We start from the raw sequence: 21937 nt of genomic DNA, 5'->3' as shown, positions 1-21937 counted from the left end.
CGCCCCGTGTGGATTTGTGTATTTATAAATGAGATCGCTGATATTTCGTTCCGTCTTTTATTTTCGTTTCATACAATATAACATCTTTTTCTCTTTATACTGCAAAATCTAAGTGTATTCTGCAAACTGCGTACATGTTTACAAGTAGTCAGTTTTTAAGATTGAAGTATTATCAAAAATAGTTTTTTTTTTAAAATTTAATCTGTATAAATAAAAAAAAATATTTGGTTCGTAATTTACGACATTATAAGGGAAATGATCAATCCCGAGGCCACTTTACGACAGCAGACGAATCGCCGCCAATTACAAAAAAAAGGAAATGGATTGGATTTAGTGGATCGAATAACTTTAATATAATACATTTTTTGCATTTTGATTTTTTCGTGAGAACGTCCTGTTGAGACTAATTCACATTTTAGTGACAAGATATAAATTTTTGAAACTGAAAGTGGAAGGTGTTTGCCTTACATTTATTTATCATGGACCAGGTTTCTGAGCTTGGTGATGCACTTCCGCCGACAAACAACAATGTTCCAATTATTTATCACGTCGAAGTTTGTCAAAATCCCACTAGGTAGGTAACATGAGACAGGTAATATACCGTGCTTGTTGACCAATGTATGCAGATGATCTTGTCCTGATATCAGACTCCAAAGAGAATACAGAATTTACAGTTTACAGAATGAAATGAATATCTTAAATGATTATTGCACTGGATGGTGTCTTCACATTAATACTAATAAAACCAAGCTTTTAATACTCAATAACACAGACAAACTCCTAATAGAGGTTTTTTTTTTTTGGTTAACATCCAATTGATCTTCAATCTGTGTCTTTATCGACAGGATAACTCTTGTGTACATTGAATTCTCTATTGTTTAGTGTATTGTCTTCCTTGTGAATCTTCACTTGTATTTGTAGGTGGCACTAAAAGATTAAAAGACAGAATACAACGAAAGTTACAAAAAAAGTATATAAAATCAAAATGACAAAATTAAAAACTATCAATTAAAAAAATGATGGGTTTCCTCAATGTAATTTAACGCAGCCGTTAAAATGACTTCTTGATGTGTTGATTCTACATGAAGTGTGTCTATATCCATGAATAGGTTTCCAGTGATGAAGTATATTTCTTGGAGTAATTTTCCCTGTGTTCACTGTATTTCTGGCAATGAAGAAAGAAATGCTCTGTGTCCTCTCATACTCCACAAGTCTGACATTCATTGCATAAAACATGTGGGTTGATGTGGTTTTTGTAGGCATTTAATTTTGAGTATCCAGATCTCAACTGATTAATAATGATAAATGATTTCTTGTTTGGTGAGTCCTTTCTTAATTTTATCTTTATATTGTTCTGAAACCTATAACAATGTCTGCATGATTCATCATTTTCCCATCTATGTTGCCATTTCTTCAATACATTGTTCCTATCTGCTCTTTTAATATCCAGTTGAATGTGTAAAATATTATAAATATCTGGGAATAATAACACTGGTTAATACATAGAAGCCAACTCCAAACTATATGACAAGGCTTTGCAGTGTGACTTGAAAGACTGAAATACATGTCAATGACCAAAATATTCATGGAATGACTGAAAGACACCTCAAAATTGTAATTATTATTTATATGCAAATTAATTCTCTTTTAAATGATATTTTTGACCTTATATTATATTCGAAATAAAATTCTCTGAATATTTTGTAAATAAACAGCATTTTGAAGTGAGTAAACACATAAACAAAAATTATGCATGATGATCGAACTAAAGGTGGCGGAATGCTACATTGATTTGACAAACCTAAAAGAAGGATTTCATAAAATACAAAATATAATTATCATCTATCCATACACGTGAACCTACTGGCAGTAGTTCTATTCTTCCAGAATTAGAACCTACCTACCATTCTACTGTTGTACTGTAAAAAAGTTTGGTTGCCATTTTTTTTATTTATTGAAGGAAACAGCCCGAGAAGATCAAATAACAACATTTCTGGTAAATAGATAACAGAGTAATAAAGGAAATCAAGAACGTGTTAATAAAGGTCATAAACAGTAATTTAGAGCTTAGTGGTTATCAATGAGACATAATTTGAAAGGTGTGTAATTATGTAACACCAGATGATTGACATTTATCCCAAGTGATATAGTGGCCCAAGCTTAAACAATTAAATGATTTATTACAGACGATTGAGAGTCATTAGATCATTGTGTAAATATTGATGCAGAACATTTGATCTTTTGATGGTTAAGGGCATCCACTGAAAATGAAATTGACTCAAAGTATGGCTTGTCTATGTGAATTTTCCAATGTGGAGCACTCTCATCAACCATCAAAATGCCTCAACGTAACGTTTCATTTTCAGCATCTCCTGCCAAGAAAGCAAAGTACTATTCCAAATTCAATGCTCATGGAAGTCTGTCAGTTAAAGTGGTGCCAAGCCAGTAATGACTATTTGAAATGAAATCATTTGAATGCATATTTATGTAATTATAGTAGTTATTTTAGTGACATTTTTTAAATGATTTATTTTTTAATTAATAGTAGCTATAGTAATGATGACACTTTAAAATGGAAGTTATCGTAATAAAGATATCTATGTTCATGCTGTTCTTGTTATGTAAATATTGTCATTAATAAATAAAATCATTAATCTTCTTTTTCTTGTTGTTCGCAATTACACTTGAATGCCAGTCTCCTCAACAAATCTAGCTGTCTTCTGTAGGTCTTCCACAGGTCCATAGTTTCTCTGTAATGGTGGTTGTTTATCCCACATCTTCTCTCTCTCTGTGCCTGGTGTAACTTGCACATCTGCAGAAAGTGTTCTGTATTCTGCTCTGCTTCTCCACAGGGACACATAGGTGATGGTGTGACCTTCAAAACTCTTCACAGATGTTGGTTGAGTCTGTTGTGTCCTGTCCTGAGCCTGAAGATTGTAGTTTGCTCAAATCGTTTTAGTTGATGGTAGCTATCTTGCTTCTGAGGGATATTGTGCAGAGACTTGATGATGGTCTTCATCTCTGTGTAGCAGACAGGATTTTCATCTTGCTGTTGTTGAGCGCCTTCCTTTGCTAGCTTATCTGCTTTTTCATTTCCATTAATTCCACAATGTGAAGGTATCCACTGTATGGCAGTTTTAAGGCTCTTGATGGAATAAATAGCTCATTCAAGTTGTGGCAGTTTGTTGTTGGTCAGTGCTTGTATTGCGGAGAGGGCATCTGTTAGGAATACTACTTGCATATTTTCTGCAGTTTCCTTGATGTAGTTTGCCGCATGGATCAGTGCTTCTTCTTCTGCCTTGTAGTTGGAGCAATGTAATCCTGTTGGTATTGCCATTGACTGTTGTACTCCATTTGGGTATTCTATGTAGATACCCGCCCCTCCTTTTGTTGTCGCATTTGTGGCTGAATCATCTGTGTAAACTCTTGCTCACAATTCTGATGGTTACTCTTCTTCCAGGATGCTCATTGTTACAGTTTTTCTGACGATGTTTGATTGTTCATCTTTGGCACTGAGTAACGGAACTGTTGTCTGAATGGTTACATTGTCCTCCTTCTCTGTACATAGATTGTCATTCATTTAAAAATCTATAGGTTTGACATGCATAGGTAGATGTTCTTAGTGTTTTCTTAGCAATACTCTTGTTTCTAGATTTCAGCTGGATCTTTTGAGTCTGCCTGAGGATAGTCGTTTTAGTCTCTCATTCATTGGGTGGTTTGGTAAGCATTGATATTTGGTGGCCTGTATCATAGCTTTACATTCTCTTCTCTTACTTAATGGTTGTATGTTTGTTATTTCCTCCATACTAGCAATAGGTGTTGATTTCATGGCTCCTGTGATGATGTGGAGTTGCCTGATTCTGGACTTTATCTAGAGTCTGATAGTGAGACTCAGCTGTTGTCAACCAAGCACTAGAGCCATATTCTAGATGTGGGTGTACATTTCCTTCGTAGACAGATTTCAGAACTTTCTCATTAGCACCCCAGTTTGTACCAGCAAGTTTTCTCATGGGTTTTTTTTCTGGCTTTGGCTTCTGCTGTCATTATATGCTGTTTCCAGGAAAGTCTTTTATCGAAGTTTACACCAAGGTATGTTTGCTGATCTTTCATTGTGATATGGATGTCATACATGGTCAGTTTGACAGATTGGGTTTTAGGTGAGAGTGTAAAGAGGGTTGCTGTTGTTTTCTCTCTATTGATGGTAACATACCACTCATTGGCCCATTTGATTACCATATCTAATGCTGTTTGTATCCTGCAGTAGTTGCATACTCTTCAGAGCACCAGAGGACAAGATCATCTTCATAGAGTGCTGATTGTACACCATTTGGTAGCTCTGGAACTAGGTCATTTATATAGAGTATGAAGAAAGTTGGTGGCAATACTCCTCCCTGTGGTACATCCTGTTTTAGAAGTATTTTTCGGCCATGCTTCCCACCTACGAGTACTCTTGCCCTTCTATTGTACAGATATGAGTTGGTCCAATTGTACATTCTTCCACTAACTCCAAATCTAAGAAGGCCATCTTTCCAAACTTTGTCAAATGCTTTCTGAAGATAAGCTAAGGGTGAGGTAACCCTGACAGAAAACCTAGAGTGCTGGATGAAGGTGTTGGGCGATATAGCTGAAGGTGTTTTTATTATTATCATTTTATTTTATTTAAAATTAGAATGTTACTTGTATATCAAATATCCCTAGATTTACATATAGGAACCCCTGGAAGAGGAAATACTAAGCTGTTTCTAGACCAGCAAACTTCTGAATTAATTTTAAGGCCGTGTTTTATAAATGAAAGAAAGAATTAACCTGTCATCATCTAAAAACTAAAATTTTGCGGTGTCTTTCGGTAATTTCATGTGTATTTTGGTCATTGACACATATTTTGGTCTTTCAAGCTACTGGGCTCTGAAAGCAAGTTTTAAGCTTTACAGAGGCATGCTTCATGTAACTGGTCCAAATTTTTAAAACAAATTTTCCAAGGCAGGATTTGTGTTTTGATACTCTGTGTTAGCAGTTGGAAACTTAGAATCGAACCTGGGACCTCTCATTCTGTAGCCAGTGCTCTATATCCTCTTTTTTTCAGATGATTAATATTTCTGATGCAAAAAAAAACACCTTTTACCTACCAGCCTACCAGTATGTTTACCCTCTTCTGAGAATCATGGTTGGGAGAGGGGAAACATATTTTTAAGTATGGCCCAAATAGTTTGATAAAGTAAACTAGTGCAACATGAAACACTACCATTGAAATTGTTTGCCAATACATGTATTGGTGATATTTTGGGTAAAATTACATTGATGTTTTATCAGACAACATACATTTGCATTGATACCTTTGCTTTAATTACCAGATATGTATGAACTTACATATATGTAGGTACAAAATGTATGCATCATGCACAAATTACATTATAACAGTTTTATATACCAATCTAAATAGACCACCTGTATTAAGTGCATGCATTTCTATTCAAAACAATTTTTATTAAATACACATATTTTATACTTGACAAAGTTACAATGTAGCCTGAAACTTGACATATTTTATCTGAACTAAATATTTTGATGAGAAAGATAATTGCAGCATTTAACATGCAAATTTATTTATTTAATATTTACATGTATATGCTTACAGCACTGCTAGAACTAACATAGTGTGTGAAAAAGTGCAAGCTTTGTTAAGAAGACACAAGACGGCTTATGGAGACCTGTTTATTACAGAATTTGATGACAAATTTTTGAGAGATCATGTTCATTCTGTCTCATTGTGTGATACTGACATATTAAATACTGAAAAACAGGTATTTAAACAAGTTGAAATATACACTGTAAATGACATTTACCTCCTTATAACTGGTATTTAGTGGTACATCTGTACATGTACAATACTTACGATGTTCTGCTTCATGTCACTATTGAATGCTTTTACAGCAAGTAAATAATTCCTGGATTGATTCATGTATCTGAACTGTTTTTGTATTTTGGAAAATTTGGGATAAAGTAAAAATATGTACATGTACATTTGTGGTAAGTTTTACTCTCTTTGAAAAAATACTTTTATCTTTGTAAAAATTTATGTTTACTTTCCCAGGGTATAGATCTAACCAACAATAATTTACGGATACATGTCTACCAGTTACATGCTGATGGACCGGGCACAGAAGAATTGGACGATGAGGATTTAGCTGCTGCCAATCATTGGTTGTTGCCCTCCACAGATTTCCATGGGGTCTGGGGCAGCCTGGTCTTTGATGATGATATCAAAGGAAATGTAGGTTAATGTTTATGTACACGACTGTACTGTAAACCAGTCTGTTTTTCATTGTTTCTGCAATCAATCTACTTTCATGCAGTTTGAAATGCATCATCATTCTTCAAATTATATTATAATGTTGTCAAAGAAAATATTCACAGCAGTTTAATTTTGGTGTTGCAGGTCTTCTTGTGAAAATTATGAAAATAAAACTGCTCCAAAAAAATTATGGTTAACAGTATTATAGACAACTAAATAAACATTTTTACTGAAACACTATATTATCAAAGAACCACATCTGTTTGCTGTATTTGCTTTATGCTAATTTCTATCTGCAGCAAATGTCACAGTGATGACATGCATAAGGTTAAATGCTGCTTGTGGCAACAGTAGTCATTTTTATGGGACATATTATCTTTGTGAATGTCATTAAAAATTTCAGTTTTTAGAGACAATTATGATTCATGTTTGTCTTCTATCTTTTGTTTGTAAGATATTACTTGTCATGTTATTTCAGTTGTTAAATTATGCAGCCACAACACTTCTGTTTTCTGACAGGAATGTTGATACCAATGTGATATCCTGGAACAAAGTTATACTTCTTCATGGTAATATATCTGTACAATATCAGAAGGCTTCCATGTTTTCTCTCTTCTTTTGTTTGAGTAACAATAAAACATAAAAATGAGATTATACTACTTCTGATTATTATAAAGTACATTATGAAAAAAAATATATTATAGTGATCTCCAATGAATATCCCCTGTGTACACTAATTATTTTTTCATGAATTTTAGTAAAGTACTTAAACACATTGGTTATGGCCGATTCTGTCAAATGAACATATTCATGATTATCAATTTTCATGCTTTCAAAGAATTAGAGTAGTGTTATACAGTGTTAAAAGTCAATTTTTCACACTTTTATACATTGTATTTACCCCAATAATGAATACTTTTACTATTAAATATTCATGAAAAAAATAAGATCTCTTTTATATTTATTGTAGCAAAATCACAATATATTGTACTTTTTACTTTTTTTTAAACGAAACCTTGTAAAATTACACCTATGTAAATATGAGAGATCTGTATTAATTTTAGGTCCACCAGGTACTGGGAAGACATCACTATGTAAAGCTCTGGCACAGAAGCTGGTTATAAGACTCTCAGACAGGTTTAAATATGGACAGTTGATAGAGATAAACAGTCATAGTCTCTTCTCTAAATGGTTTTCTGAAGTAAGATGTACTTTTTTTAGAAGCCTGTATCCTTTATGAGACAAAAGCAGTTGCATGAGCACATTGGAATAGCTCCTCTATTTCCTGACAGTCATTCATATCACTGAATTGATGATTCCATACAGATCACAATTTTACTGATAGGCCATATTTTTTTCTTTTTCTGTTGTATTTGAAATATTTTTTTTTAATTTGAACCTCTTTACACCCCATCCTAGATAAACAGCTTGCCACAATTCTTCCCAGATTGGGAAATCTAAAATGTGTTCATGCTACAGATTAGAAATCAACCTGTTGAGCAACAAGTTGATAAGTTGGCATTAAGCTCTTTAAAAATGTTGGTCAAGCAATAACAGGATAGAAATTTTGACAAAATGGTCCAGGTATTGATTTGAGTGTGATGCATCTTAATAATCAGGGTTTAACTATACTGGACGTCAGATGTTGCTCGATATTGTTTTGAATTTCTATTTTCGTAACAGTTAGGATTCTGAACTATAGTTGTCTTTATATATATATGTATCACTTACGTGTCTCAGAGGGTACCTTTGCGTCAGATGTTGCTTGTTATTGTTTTTAATTTCTATTTTCGTAACATTTGCAATTCGGTATTAGAGTTGTCTTTCTTACAACACATATTGTGTTAATTGACTTATGTCTAACAGTGGGCGGTACTCACGGGACGTTTCTGCACTTTACTTAGCCAATAAAAATCCTATAAGATCTGCCATATTGGACCTATTTGTTGACAAACTATGTTTGTAACATTTCGAGATCTCCGGTGAAAACCATCAGTCTTCCCGCCAAATTGGATTCATAGGTGACAAACAGGTAATGCGTCCAAGAAGTTCGAAGGTACCGAAGTGCATGCTGGAATCATTGGTCTTTAGAACAACCTCATAGAATGAACAACATCTCCGTAGCAACCCATCCAAAAGAAAATGGCTGACTTTGACAATGTAAATATTGCCATTCAAATTTACGAACTTGACGGATTCAGATTATTGACTTCATAGGGAGATATTATTTGGTTATTTCAACTGTCATACAAGATTAATATTTAAAACACAGGTAGGTAACAATAAACGTCTTTGTTAGCCTTTTAAAATTAATTTTTGATGGTTGTAGTTGAGCTGATGTCGAGTATAAATGTTTCAAAGTCATTGTCAAGTTAACACAATACTGCTTCCCACTAACTAAGCTAACTTAAATGTTTCCTGCATTATTATTCATAGCTATTGCTTTTTCAGAGTGGTAAATTAGTCATGAAGATGTTTCAGAAGATACAGGAGTTAATAGATGATCAAGATTCCCTTGTCTGTGTTTTGATTGATGAGGTATTGTATGAAATTAGTGGTGGGAATCAGATTTGACAGAATTTGTTGTCATTCTCCATGAGACAAAATCTGAAGAAAATCAACAATCACTCATTGGGCATTCTCCAAATGAATTGTATAAGTTTTTATGTAGAAAAAAATATTCTGTGAAAATGGTTTACCTATATGCAGGGATGATTTTTTTCCTCTTTTAAGCTGAATTTCGCTATTTCAAATCAGGAATTTTACCATTACAATTCTTTTTTTTACTGTATATTTACATTCTATTTTGCCTATTTCTGCTTTGTTTGATGACCTCGTAAAATCATCCGTGTATATGTTATGACTTTCATTTTTATTTATGTTTTGGTTTGTCATTGAGTTGTGAAAGGAATTTTACTATTTCCACTACACAAACATGTACATGTATATTGGAGAAATGATAGTCAGAAAGGAGTCCTTGATAAGAAAGGGTAATCCGATATTCGTAATTGAGGGGGGGGGTGGGAATTAGAAAAACAGACAAAGCACCATGAATAACACACATAAAGAATACACACAAAAATTGAAAAATAAACAACAATCTCTGCTTAAAAATGAATTTAATAGAAGTGTATCACTTAGTTTTGTAGAAATTTATAAGAATTAAACAAGAAGCCTTATTAATGTTTTCATTTTTGTTACCAGTACCTCCCCCCAGTATATTCTGCAGAAATTTACAATTTTTCTTTATGTCTTAATTATTTAAGGTTGAAAGTTTGACGTCAGCCAGAAAGAGTTCTATGTCTGGAAGTGAGCCGTCAGATGCCATACGAGTTGTAAATGCTCTGCTTACACAGATAGATCAGATAAAGAAGTATGTATTATAAAAAATAACTTGAAAAAAAAATTTCTGCTTATACAGACATCCCATCTTCTGTTGACCCTTTAAAGATAGCAAGTTACCCATAGGTGACACAAGTAAGAAACACTCTATATTGGTAAAGATTGGTGAGATTTTTATTAGTTTGATGCATAGAAGGGAAATGTAGACAATTAAGATGAGTAATTTAATGCTTCAAGAACAACAGGGACTAACCTAGACATTGATCACAAGGAGAAGTTTGAGTAAATTCTATTTGAAAAATAGCAATATTGACATTTTTGTCTATGTAATCTATTACAAAATCTTCCACCTGTCAGAGACCAATGGGAGAAGTGAGCACAAACAAGAAGAAGTTTCTGCTCATTTTTCCTTCTAGATTAGGCCCTGAAAACAAGTAAACAGTTACCAAACTATTTTTCCATGCATGATTTAATATCAATTAGCAAATTATTAATACATTGCAAGTAAAAGATTTGCATAATTCATAACAGAATGAACATTAAATGACTCGTATCGTTTACCAGATAAAATGTGAAACAAGATGATATACATACTGTTTATTTACAGATATAGCAATGTGATGATCCTTACAACATCTAATATCACTGGTGCAATAGATTTAGCATTTGTTGACAGAGCAGATATTAAACAGTATATTGGTCCACCCTCACCTGCAGCTATCTTTAAGATCTACCTGACTTGTATCGCAGAGTTGATGAGGGTATGTTCAAGGGAGATAATTACTGCATTGTAATGCTTTGTGATGTCATGAAATTAGTTCATCAGTACCATATAATATATGATGTGGGAATTTTTTGTTGAATGTTCCAGTTAACTTATAGTTGCTTTGATTTATCCCTTAAAACTCATTTGGTGGAACCTGAAACACTCTGGAAGAAACTAAAATTCGTACCATCTTTCATTATGTCAGCCCTGCTTTATCATTCTTATTTCCTTCCAATATGGTTTGAATTGTCATGTCTTTGAGCTGAATTATTTGGCATTAGTAAGAAATTATGGGTAATGCTGATAACGTGATTATCTTGAACATTTTGGTGCCACACTGTTGACTGTTTTGGCCATCCTATCTTGGAAAAAGCTATGATTCAATTTGTTATTAATCATAGAAGCTAGCAAATTTATTTCTAGGACTAATTTTGTTCTCAAACACATTTACAAAAATTCCTCATAGTATAAGATATTGGAGCTGCCATGACGATTATTTTTTTTCTCTTGAATGAAGGCAAAAACCAGATATTTATACTTTTTCTAGACATTAAGGTGCACTGTTTCACACACCAAGTTACCCCCATCAAATTTTGTGAAACTTAAAATTAAAGTTAAAATTTGGTGGATATATTGTTTAAATGTAGTTAAGCACTTACACATAAAAAGATGTAGTATATGTAATGGTAAACAGGTGTGATTTAAATGAAGAATGGTATCTGGAATGTTTCAGTCCCCTGCTGTATTAGATTCTCTCCTCACCATCAGATGGCTGATTTTCAAAATACAAACTTTTGGAACTAAAATTGTGAGAGAATGAATCAAAAAGGGTCTTATTATTTTTACCCTTTTTCCACCTACTCCATGCATGCTTTCATCCTGTGGTAGTGTCTAAGTGCCTGGTATTTTATAAAACATAGTATTTGGCTGTTAGTTTTGGAAAGGCACCCCCTGATTTGTACTAAAACTCAGTAATATTTTTTTTCAGGATGTTACCATGGCGACTGGATTTTGTAACAATAATCACTTAATTACGATTAAATGACTTGAACCTCCACACACCAAGGATTTCAAAAATACGCACTTTTTTTATGACAAAACACTAGAAATTTCTGTGCGCACTGCCTCAAAACAGCTTTATTTCAATAAAGGGAAAAGTCTATACAGTAAAACTTGCTTATAAAGAATTTCTGGGGACAGATAAACAAGTTTGCTTTAAAAGTACTTTGCTATATTGTTATAGTGAAGTTTGTTATGTAATAACTAATTCATTGTAAGGGGTGTGTAGGGAAGTTATATGATATATGAATATTCCAATTATGTACACAACACATTCAAGGAAAATTTATCTTGACTTTATTAAAGAAACTTGAAATATTTATATCTGTTTTTGCTAAAGCAGAAAGAAATACTCAACGTTATCATGTTGTTCTGATACACGTAAAACTGTTTTTAAACCTTGTAAACCATCCATTTTTGTGAATGTATTTTCTTCCATGGGTTTGTAATCCTGTGACAGATTCGGTACTCATCTGACTTTGATTCTGTAGCAATTAAATCATTGTCATATTTAACTTGATCCTCTGTTGTGACCCCAATCTGATCAGGCTTGTTAGGAATATTTGGGAGGTTTGCTAAGTTTATATCATCAGTCTGATTTCACATTCTCATCCACCAATTAATCAGACATTATAGACAGCTTAAATCTGAGGTTTTTCATGTGATTAGATTTTATTGTTATGGAAACACCCTGTAATTAATTACACATTTGGACCTTTAATGTGTTTGGGACAAATTGCCCCTCTGGAAATTTCTAACTTGTTTTAACCGATGACCAGTACATGTAATTCTTAATCTCTGGCATCATTGTATACTTTGCTGTATCAGAAAATTGGGAGAAAAAGTTTGCTATATTCTTCTAAGTTGTCATGACTTAATGGCTTTGGAACAGGGATTTTTTGAAAATTGGCTATAAGTGTAAATTTGTTGTATGGGTGGTTCTTATAATCAAGTTTTACTGTAGCACCCTCTATACACATTGCATACCACAGATGTTTTACAACATTTCAAGGTCTCTTACTGAAACCAAAGTGCTGAATTTCAACTATACAATAACTATGAACTGATTTATATATTGTATTTTATAATCTTAATGGCTTTCTCAAATTTAAAAATTGATATTAACGTAGATTGTGTATAATAAATAAGATGAAAAACTTTTAGGTGGTTTTTGAAATTATAAAATGTTAGTTTTTTTTTTCCTTGCTTGATATCTCATATGTTTATTTTAGGCAAAAATAATAAGTCCAGCTCAGCAAATGTTTGACCTGAGACAGCTAGAGGTGATGAGATTTATTCAGAATGATGCAACAAGACTAAGTCTACAGCTCAGGGATATAGCAATGTGAGTATAGGTTTGGCAAATACTAGAAAAAGAAAAAATATTTTGAGGAACTAGCACCTAGTGTGATAGCTTTGTTACTTTCAATTTGAAAAAAACATGCAACAGTTCATTTTGTGGTATATTTTTTGTATAGTCAGAAAGATATATATTGAACTAAACCTTTAATTGAAGAGGAGTAAGGTTTAGATCAGTTTCATCATATTGAATCTTTTCTGATATACACTACGGCTAACGACTATTTTGATGATTCCCTCTTCCCACGGTGGGCATGGGTAATAGTGGACAATTTGTGTCCACCCCTGGACACGTTCCCATCGACCCACTGTGGACATCTGTTGATGTTGATCTGTACATGTTGCCCACGCATTCTGTTGGTCACTTTTAAATCTTGTTTAGTTTTAACAGGAATCGTAATTAAAACTCATTCTTATGTAATAAATATTACAGTCCTGTTGTATTATAAGAAGCATATCTAATTGTATGAACTTGCGGTAACAAATATTTCACAGGTGTCAATAGAGCTTCTTTATAATTGACAGTCATCAATTACCTGTAGGGCGGGGATTAATGCAGAGATGCGTGGTCATTTGCCAACAAATGAATTTTAACAAAGTACCTGTGGTAACCTTTGACAGGTGCCATGTGATCTCTTTAATTGACAGTTAATCAATTAACAGTAGCGGCATGTTTGAATACAGTGCAGTGCTACTACTTGTAAACAAATAAATTGAATTATATTAGAAAATTTGATTTAACGTTCATCAAGTGTTACTTGATGAATAAGAATGTGTTCAGAAATAATCAATAGTTCAACATAACTTATATGAATTTGGGAACAACAATCAATCTTGTAAGGTGAATTCTGAGATAAATACTTTTACACCCATATGATGTAAAAAGTGCACCCTCCTTTTGCTTATACTATTTAAAATTCCTTAAGAAAATCAGCTAAGATCGGATGTGCACCCCTATGAAAGATACATGTACAACTATTTACAACTGCATTGTTTTTTTCAATGTTACTGCATCATGTTGCTATGAATTTTTCATGGTGGCTGAAGATGCAGGTGTTCCTTCTTGGACCTATGATTGACGGGTAGTCAATTAAATTAAATGTCAACGGTGTGGTTTGAAGGAAAGATGCAATATCGTTGATTGACAGATAATAAATTATAGGAATATTGAGGGTGTGGTTTAAAGAACTGGAGAGTCAACCTGCGCGTATAAGAAAATGGCACTAACAAGTACCTGAGAAGACATGTAGGTGATTTAATCATGATTAGATGTTTATGTGTACTAAAATTGAGGTGTTATAAATTGGTTTATTTTTTGTCAACATCCGTAACAAAAAATAAATTATAAGATATACGATGAGTGCAATCTTTATGGAGTTCGAGAAAGGACATGTTCATGTATAATTGAAACGAACGAGGGCTGATGTTACGATTTTGCTAAAATTTGAAAGTTACTCTCAAATATGATAATTTATTATGTATCCATTTCAACAACTACAAGTGGAAGACATAATAACGCAAAACATACAAAATCTCATTTTTGTCCCTTTTTAGTATTGAGATTTTCAGAAAAAGGTCTACTTCATTTGAAGTCAACACACTTGTGCCAATTAGTTTAATTTATTCTATATATAGTAAGCAGTAAAATTCTTACTAAAAGAATTTGATTTGTTTTTATTAGATCATACTTGGGTTATTCAAACAATTTTTATTTTAAAAGAGGTTTTAAAAGTCAAAATTTTGATTTAAAATAAAACACTTAGGATGTTCCTAATACGCTTCTGTAATCATGAAAATTAAATAAGGTTTCTTTTAATTCTTTAATATTACCAAACAATGCCATCCCGTTAATTAGCAGTTGATCGGCCACTTCCTGTATATTGGGTAAGTGTGACACGCTTGGGTATTAAGTAGTGACATTACACAGATAATACACACTATTTCCAGTACAATTAGTGAGATTTGACTTAATAAGTTAATGTTTTAAACACATTGATTAATTTTATTTCTAGGTGGCTGTGATATGAAATATCACAAATACATTACAAGATTATTACGTTTTGTAAACAGAAAAAAATGTGTGTAATGAGCATGGTTTTACAAGAACAGTGAATATTTTATTATTCAAAAGAAAAAATATGATTGCCCTTGTGTCATTTACAATGTACCTTTTTGTATATTCCAAAACTAACAATGAATATTTCGGAAATGAAAATAATAATGTTTCTGGAATAAAGTTTGAGAAGATTCTAGAAAAATATAATGTGATTTCAAAGTAAAACACTTAAATGGAAATCTGTTTTCGAAAGTGCATTTTGATATGCGAAGATTTTCGGTAATTAAACAAAATTAAAAAGTCTTAATCAAAAGGTCTGAAATTTTGATTTAACGTCAGCAGTTATGAAAAAAAAAAAAACAATATTTATATTTCTATATATCTCTAAAGTTACATATTTATGAATGACGGTGTAGAATTTTAAATACTTTCGTGTATTATTACTCAGTCTTCTTATTATCTATGCAAATAAGGCACATTGTTTGTCGATCGATAGCTGTTGCCATGATTATTGATGAAACGTGAAAAGCAGTGATTGAAAGGCGTTTACCAAATCTGCATAAGAAATTCAGACACTTAAAGCATTTTTGTTGTTGTTGGTTTAAAAACGAAAGTATATAAAAGCCACCCCTAAGAATTATTACGTAAGAAACTCATCAGTAAAATAAGTAATTCGTGAATACTCGACTTTCTTGAACATCGTAATTTATAAATTGTATGCTACTTTTTTATATAATAACAGAACTAATCGTAGTCAAAATTGTTGAACTAAGTGAAGGGAAAAAACCAGAAGAAATAATTCGTTCAACCGTCTTTTATGCGCTAAATCTTTAAAAACTAACTGCATATTAAACTTAAGAGGGGGAATTTTCACCCATTACTATATTCGGCTAACGTGTGATCGGATGATACATAGTTAAATCCGTTGGCATTTGAAAACTCATGAACTACGCGGTTCAATATTTCTGGATCACATATTATCTTGCCACTTTAAAATTTTCTTGAAATGACAAGATACTGAAATTGGTCAATTATAGACCATAAGTTAAAGTTGCCTGCGTTTGCTTCAAACCTATTCTTTCACTAAGAAAATACAGCAGCGTTAAATGGGTAGTCAGGGAAATAAGGAGTTCGCAAATACTTGATTTTCTTGAACATCATATTTTACAATTTGTAACATTCTGGTCAGATGTACAATATTATTACATGATACATGTAGCAACTGGAAATGTTTAAATTAAAGCCTTATGAATTTCTTTAAAGATTATATCAACTTTGTTTTCTGATTAGTCCAGGTTTACATTTCAATAATGACAGACTTAATTACGATGTCGGCCTTCAGAAGAAAAAAAAAGGAAAATAAGAGTTCAAAGCATTTCATTTGTATAAAAACCTAATTATCTTAATTCCTAAGTAAACACCATTAAGGGTGGGCAAAGCGTGGACAACTTGATTTCTCCACGGTGGGCAAGTGGAATCGTCAAATAGTCGTTAGCTGTAGTGTAGCCTGTCATAACTTTACCCTTTCTTCTATATTCTTTGCAGAAAAAGTCACAGCTTGAGTGGCAGAACACTTAGAAAGCTACCTTTCATTGCACATGCAATGTTTGTCCAGGTAAGTTAAAAATGCATGAGTGCAACCATCAAGTTTAAAAAAAAGAAAGATAAAAATGTATACAGTGCTTCCTGCTCTAAGATTTCTTATCAGTAAAGTCAGTTTGTTTTGGATATCCATTAAATTTTACTGTTCAAAGATTAGACAGATTTACCAGTACTTAAAACAATGTTCAATTACCGGTACAGAAAAATGTCTATACAGAAGAGTACCACAATAGAACAGCCTATACAGAAAGTACCATAACAAAATAGCCTATACAGAACAGTACCTCAACAAAATAGCCTATACAGAAATGTACCATAGCAAAATAGCCTATACAGAAATGTACCACAACAAAATAACCTGTATAGACAGTACCACAACAAAATAGCCTGTATAGAAATGTACCACAACAAAATAGCCTATACAGAACAGTACCACAACAAAATAGCCTGTAAAGAACAGAACCACAACAAAAAAGCCTGTACTGAAAAGTGCCACAACAAAATATACTATACAGAAAAGTACCTAAACAAAATAGCCTATACAGAAATGTACCACAACAAAATAGCCTGTACAGAACAGTACCACAACAAAATAGCCTATACAGAACAGTACCACAACAAAATAGCCTATGCAGAATTGTACAGCAGAAGATTAGAATGCTTTGCCATCCTAGAAATACTTGCAAAGTAATAGAAATTTCCAGTATCATTGCATTGAAGATTAGAGATTAGCACATAGCTTAAAAAAATACGTAGAACAAATACACCAGGATAAAACTGTCAAACATGTTCTACAATAAATAAAAATAAATATTGAGGAACAAAAGTGTTATTTGGTGAAATTTAAGAGAGAAAAATGGCAAAATATCCCAATTCTTTACAGAGATAAATAAATATATGAATACATGTTTTGACACCTTTTGTTTGTAGGATTTGACATATGTCAGAAGCTGTTTTTTGGGGGGTTTTTTTTTGGGGGGGGGGGTTATTTATTACATTCATGATAAACAGTACATTGCTTTGTCGTGTTGCTATCCAAATTGATACTGTGTTGAGTTTCTGCTTACTAGCCAAATTTTACATTAGTTACAGTACAGGTTTTCTATGTGTTCTAGACATACTATGTACAGTACAGGTTTTCTATGTGTTCTAGATATACTCTGTACAGTACAGGTTTTCTATGTGTTCTAGATATACTATATACAGTACAGGTTTTCTATGTGTTCTAGATATACTTTACACAGTACAGGTTTTCTATGTGTTCTAAATATACTATGTACAGTACAGGTTTTCTATGTGTTCTAGATATACTATGTACAGTACAGGTTTTCTATGTGTTCTAGATATACTATGTACAGTACAGGTTTTCTGTGTGTTTCTATGTGTTCTAGATATACTATCTATAGTACAGGTTTTCTATGTGTTCTAGATATACTCTGTACAGTACAGGTTTTCTATGTGTTCTAGATATACTCTGTACAGTACAGGTTTTCTATGTGTTATAGATATACTATATATAGTACAGGTTTTCTACATGTTCTAGATATACTATGTACAGTACAGGATTTCTATATGTTATAGATATACTAAGTACAGTACAGGTTTTCTATGTGTTCTAGATATACTTTATACAGTACAGGTTTTCTATGTGTTCTAGATATACTATGTACAGTACAGGTTTTCTGTGTGATTCTATGTGTTCTAGATATACTTTATACAGTACAGGTTTTCTATGTGTTCTATATATACTATGTACAGTACAGGTTTTCTATGTGTTCTATATATACTATGTACAGTACAGGTTTTCTATATGTTCTAGATATACTATATATAGTACATGTTTTCTATGTGTTTAAGATATACTATATATATAGTACATGTATACCAGGATTTTTTAAGGTGCTTGTAAGTAGATATGGAAGGTTATCTTCCAAAAGAAAACACTTTCACACAGTTACAGCTATTTTCATATGTTTGAAGCATGATAGTTTTATACTATTCTGAATTATTTATGTACGTGAAATGTTTATATACACAACTTTTTATGGTATGCATATTTTTATTATTTGAAGAGTGCTGTAGTTTCTTTGGGTGATTTTCTGAAGGCATTGGACAAAGCAGTGGAAAGACAGTTTAAAGAAAGAGCTGATTTATGTAAAGACTAAACACTGGTGATAAAGCTGATGTCTGTGGAAGTTATTTATTTGTATCAATTATTAATTGTTAAATATGATGCAGCACTTGACACAGTGCTTCATTATCATGCTCACTAGCACTGTAATCAGCGATTAGATTTTCAGCCTGTGTATTTGTCTGTAAACTATCATGTACAAGGTTTAGATTTTCATTAAGAAGTTTTTATTTATAAAGATGTAGTCAGTTCATCATGAAACTTGGTACAAGTACACAAGTATATTATGTTCTGAATGTGAAGAATTATATATAAGTAAACTATTCAGACTTCAAACCTATAGAATTTGCAATGAGAGCTTGACTGAGATTAAAGAAATGGAAACATATCTCCTCGCACAGTACTTGCTTTCCCATCACAAACTATTACATGAAATCTTTCCAGACCCATGTTCTTCCCATTCTTCCATCCCATAAAATAACATATATTTGCATGTACTTGTAGATTGGAAATCTCATTTCAGGTTTGTTATAATATATTGAAAAAATTAGTCATATCATTGAGTTTTGACCCAGATTTTTATTTTCACCAAAATGATTTTATTTCATTTCAAATATTTTATTGAATAAATAAAGGAATTGGATAACAGGCTATGCCTATGTATATTGAATCAATAATTATCAGCAGATATGAACAAAATATAATGTCATGTATACCATCATATAATGTTTGGCATGTAAACCTTTCATACACTATTAAAACATTTTGTTGCATTTTAGTGCACCTCTGCATTTGTTATTTCAGTGTTCTCCCTGTAACAGCCTAGTAAGGTTTTGGATCTAAATGAAAGACTGCTATACACATTATTATTTTAAAATGTCTTCCCATATTATGGCTATTTTATTAATTGGCTTTTGTTTACTTTTTTCTATACTTATCTAAAACTAAGACTGAACAGGCTAGTGAATATCCCTCCTAAGGTATCATTATTGTTTTTATCTTATTCAAACAAGGAAATAAAACTTCCGAAGACAAATTGCATAGGACTAGGGATCTCACACTACATCTTGTGGGGTCTAGGACATAAGCCCCCTGGACAAAAGCCTTATATTGTCTTAAAAAGAAACAACAAAAGGTTAAAATGTTAACAATTTAATTATTGAAGCACTGTAATATTCAACAAGAGATAAAAATACAATATAATTAATTGATTATACTATTCATCTAAACTTTAAAACTTAGACTTAAATAAAATTTCAAAACAAAATAAATGTTTAAACCTTACAATTCTGGTATTTATACATTTTTATATTAATCCACATAGTATAAGTTGCAAAAATATTAAATTTCAAATTTTACACTTGCAGTATTGATAGAAATATTATTCATAATTGATAAAATAATTTCTCATGGGGGGGAGCTTTTGTCCTGTGTTTATTTTAAGCTTGTATAATACCATCATCTATAAAGTGGTTGTGCAATTTTTGTTTCTAGTTCTCAATGAATCTTTTTAGGGAATCATATCAGGTTTGTTAGAGCCTGTCAGAAGTCTTCCATCTTCACCTACATATACTTATCTTGTCTTAAAAAATGCATTATATGGAGATTAAATTACACATTGTCAATGACTTTGCAATAAATTGTTATTATTGTATGACTTTATGTTTTCATAATTGTAAGAATGATTTTAAGTGCTATTAAATAAAGAAAAAAAATGTGTTCATATTTCCCACTTTGTGTATCATTAAAAAGTATTCAGTATTCATTTTTTTTTCAAGATAAACTAAATTTATGAGCAACTTGGGTGTTTCTAGAAAAGCAGAGGACACTTACCCTACTGGTGCAACTGGTCCATGCTCCCAGTTCTTAGTGGAGTCCGATTGCTCATTTGAAATTTGTTACTTTGGTGTGTATGTCTGTTTTCCATGTCTGGTCTTTGTCCCTGGATTACATTATTTTGATTACCGCTGTAACCTTGCTTCCCTTGATTACTCTTGCAAAAACATTGTATATTTAGTCTTTGCCTGTCTGTCTGTTCATAGTTACTTTGTGCCCATTCAACAACTTGAGAACAACTTCATATTGAATCAGAAATATTTCTGACCAGTCGTTCATAGATCTTCCAAGATTAATACATTTTAGTAAACCCAGCATTTTCTTAAGAGTCTAATCCATATTGTGTTTAGTGTCTACTTCAAAGCGGTACATGCATAAAGTTAGCACTACCACCTCTTATAATGATGTACCAAATTAAAATGAAGAAGATTAATTTTATGTATTTACCATTGGCTCTAGAAAGAAAAAGCAAAGAGAACTTATTGGATCAAGAATCTACGAACTAAGACTAGACCAGGAAAACTGGCAAAATACACATAAAGATTTAGAATGAATGAGTGAGGTTTTATATCATATCAGAAAATTCAATTTGATACCACAGAAAAGAATTATTTTATGTACATAATTTTTATGTTGTAAATAAATTGTCAAATTGAAGTGTGTAAACATATATAATTATGTATAACATTTATATGAGTCAAATCAGAGACCTGACCCTTTGGAGTATTAAGAATTCCATAATTGAACAACTATATTTATAGAAACAATATAATACCAGATTGTTAATAAGATGTACTTACAAAATAGTTATTGGACTGTTTATCAATGATCTTGAGCTTATATAATTATATTTAAGATCAGTGGATTTTTGCAAAAAAGTTCTGAAAATAATTATCATAGACTTATATTGATGTCTAATAAACATCTCTTTGAAAATTAATCAATATTATATTATTTAATCAAAGTGACATCTCTTGATTAAATTTCATTATCACTTTAACTGAACACTCTCAACTACTTTAACACTTTCCATATAATTAAATTTTCAGGTAAATTTCATTGGCTTGGAAATAGTTCATCACAATTAAGGGTGACATAGTTATAATTATAAAATTAAAAAAAAACAAATTTCAGAAATCAGTTGTTATTTTCATCACCATATGCATGTATGTTCATGAGCTAATAAGAAATAGTCTTTGAATTTGTAATTCTGTAATCTATTTATAACTATTAAATGAAGGTAGGCAAAAAATTTACTTGTTTATAGATATGGAGTATATGAAAGACTGTTTGAATAAAACAAAAAAAAATGATATTTATGATGTCATTTCAAGTAACAATTTTGTCAAAGGCAATAAAAGTGCATGGCATGGAAAATTGGTTAGAAATTAAATGTATTTTAAAAACATTTACAGGTAATTATCCATAAATAGGGAACAGTGTTGTATTGAATTATTTAGTATATTACAAGAGAATTTACTTCTTTGAGTGTTT

The 21937-nt window shown here is 31.9% G+C and overlaps 1 protein-coding gene across 2 annotated transcripts; it reads left to right on the top strand.

Moving 5' to 3' along the window:
- The first annotated feature begins 256 nt into the window (after positions 1-256).
- Positions 257-20326, top strand: LOC148617453 (pachytene checkpoint protein 2 homolog). Of its 2 annotated transcripts, XM_088585058.1 has the most exons (11): positions 258-574; positions 5636-5801; positions 6092-6271; positions 6771-6861; positions 7357-7493; positions 8744-8830; positions 9559-9665; positions 10242-10395; positions 12692-12804; positions 16420-16489; positions 18549-20326. In XM_088585058.1, the coding sequence occupies exons 1-11, from the start codon at positions 480-482 to the stop codon at positions 18639-18641; spliced, it is 1293 nt and encodes a 430-aa protein (XP_088441184.1). In that variant the 5' UTR covers positions 258-479; the 3' UTR covers positions 18642-20326. The 2 variants fall into 2 exon arrangements, with proteins under 2 accessions (XP_088441185.1, XP_088441184.1); XM_088585059.1 differs by lacking the exons at positions 12692-12804; positions 16420-16489; positions 18549-20326 and adding an exon at positions 11389-12671 and having other exon boundaries at positions 257-574.
- Positions 20327-21937: the final 1611 nt, after the last annotated feature.

This window comes from Perna viridis, chromosome 5 (genome assembly GCF_037379345.1).
Source record: "Perna viridis isolate PV_CMFRI_1.1 ecotype Kerala chromosome 5, ASM3737934v1, whole genome shotgun sequence".
Classification (NCBI taxonomy): Eukaryota; Metazoa; Mollusca; class Bivalvia; order Mytilida; family Mytilidae; genus Perna; species Perna viridis.
This window is presented reverse-complemented; position numbering and strand designations above follow the sequence as displayed.

Excerpts from the sequence above, each read along its gene's own strand:
- LOC148617453 (XM_088585058.1), top strand. The coding sequence starts at position 480 with ATGGACCAGGTTTCTGAGCTTGGTGATGCACTTCCGCCGACAAACAAC. Across the intron at positions 6,272-6,770 it reads ATGATGATATCAAAGGAAAT|TTGTTAAATTATGCAGCCAC; the intron begins GTAGGTTAATGT and ends ATGTTATTTCAG. Across the intron at positions 7,494-8,743 it reads TCTCTAAATGGTTTTCTGAA|AGTGGTAAATTAGTCATGAA; the intron begins GTAAGATGTACT and ends TTGCTTTTTCAG.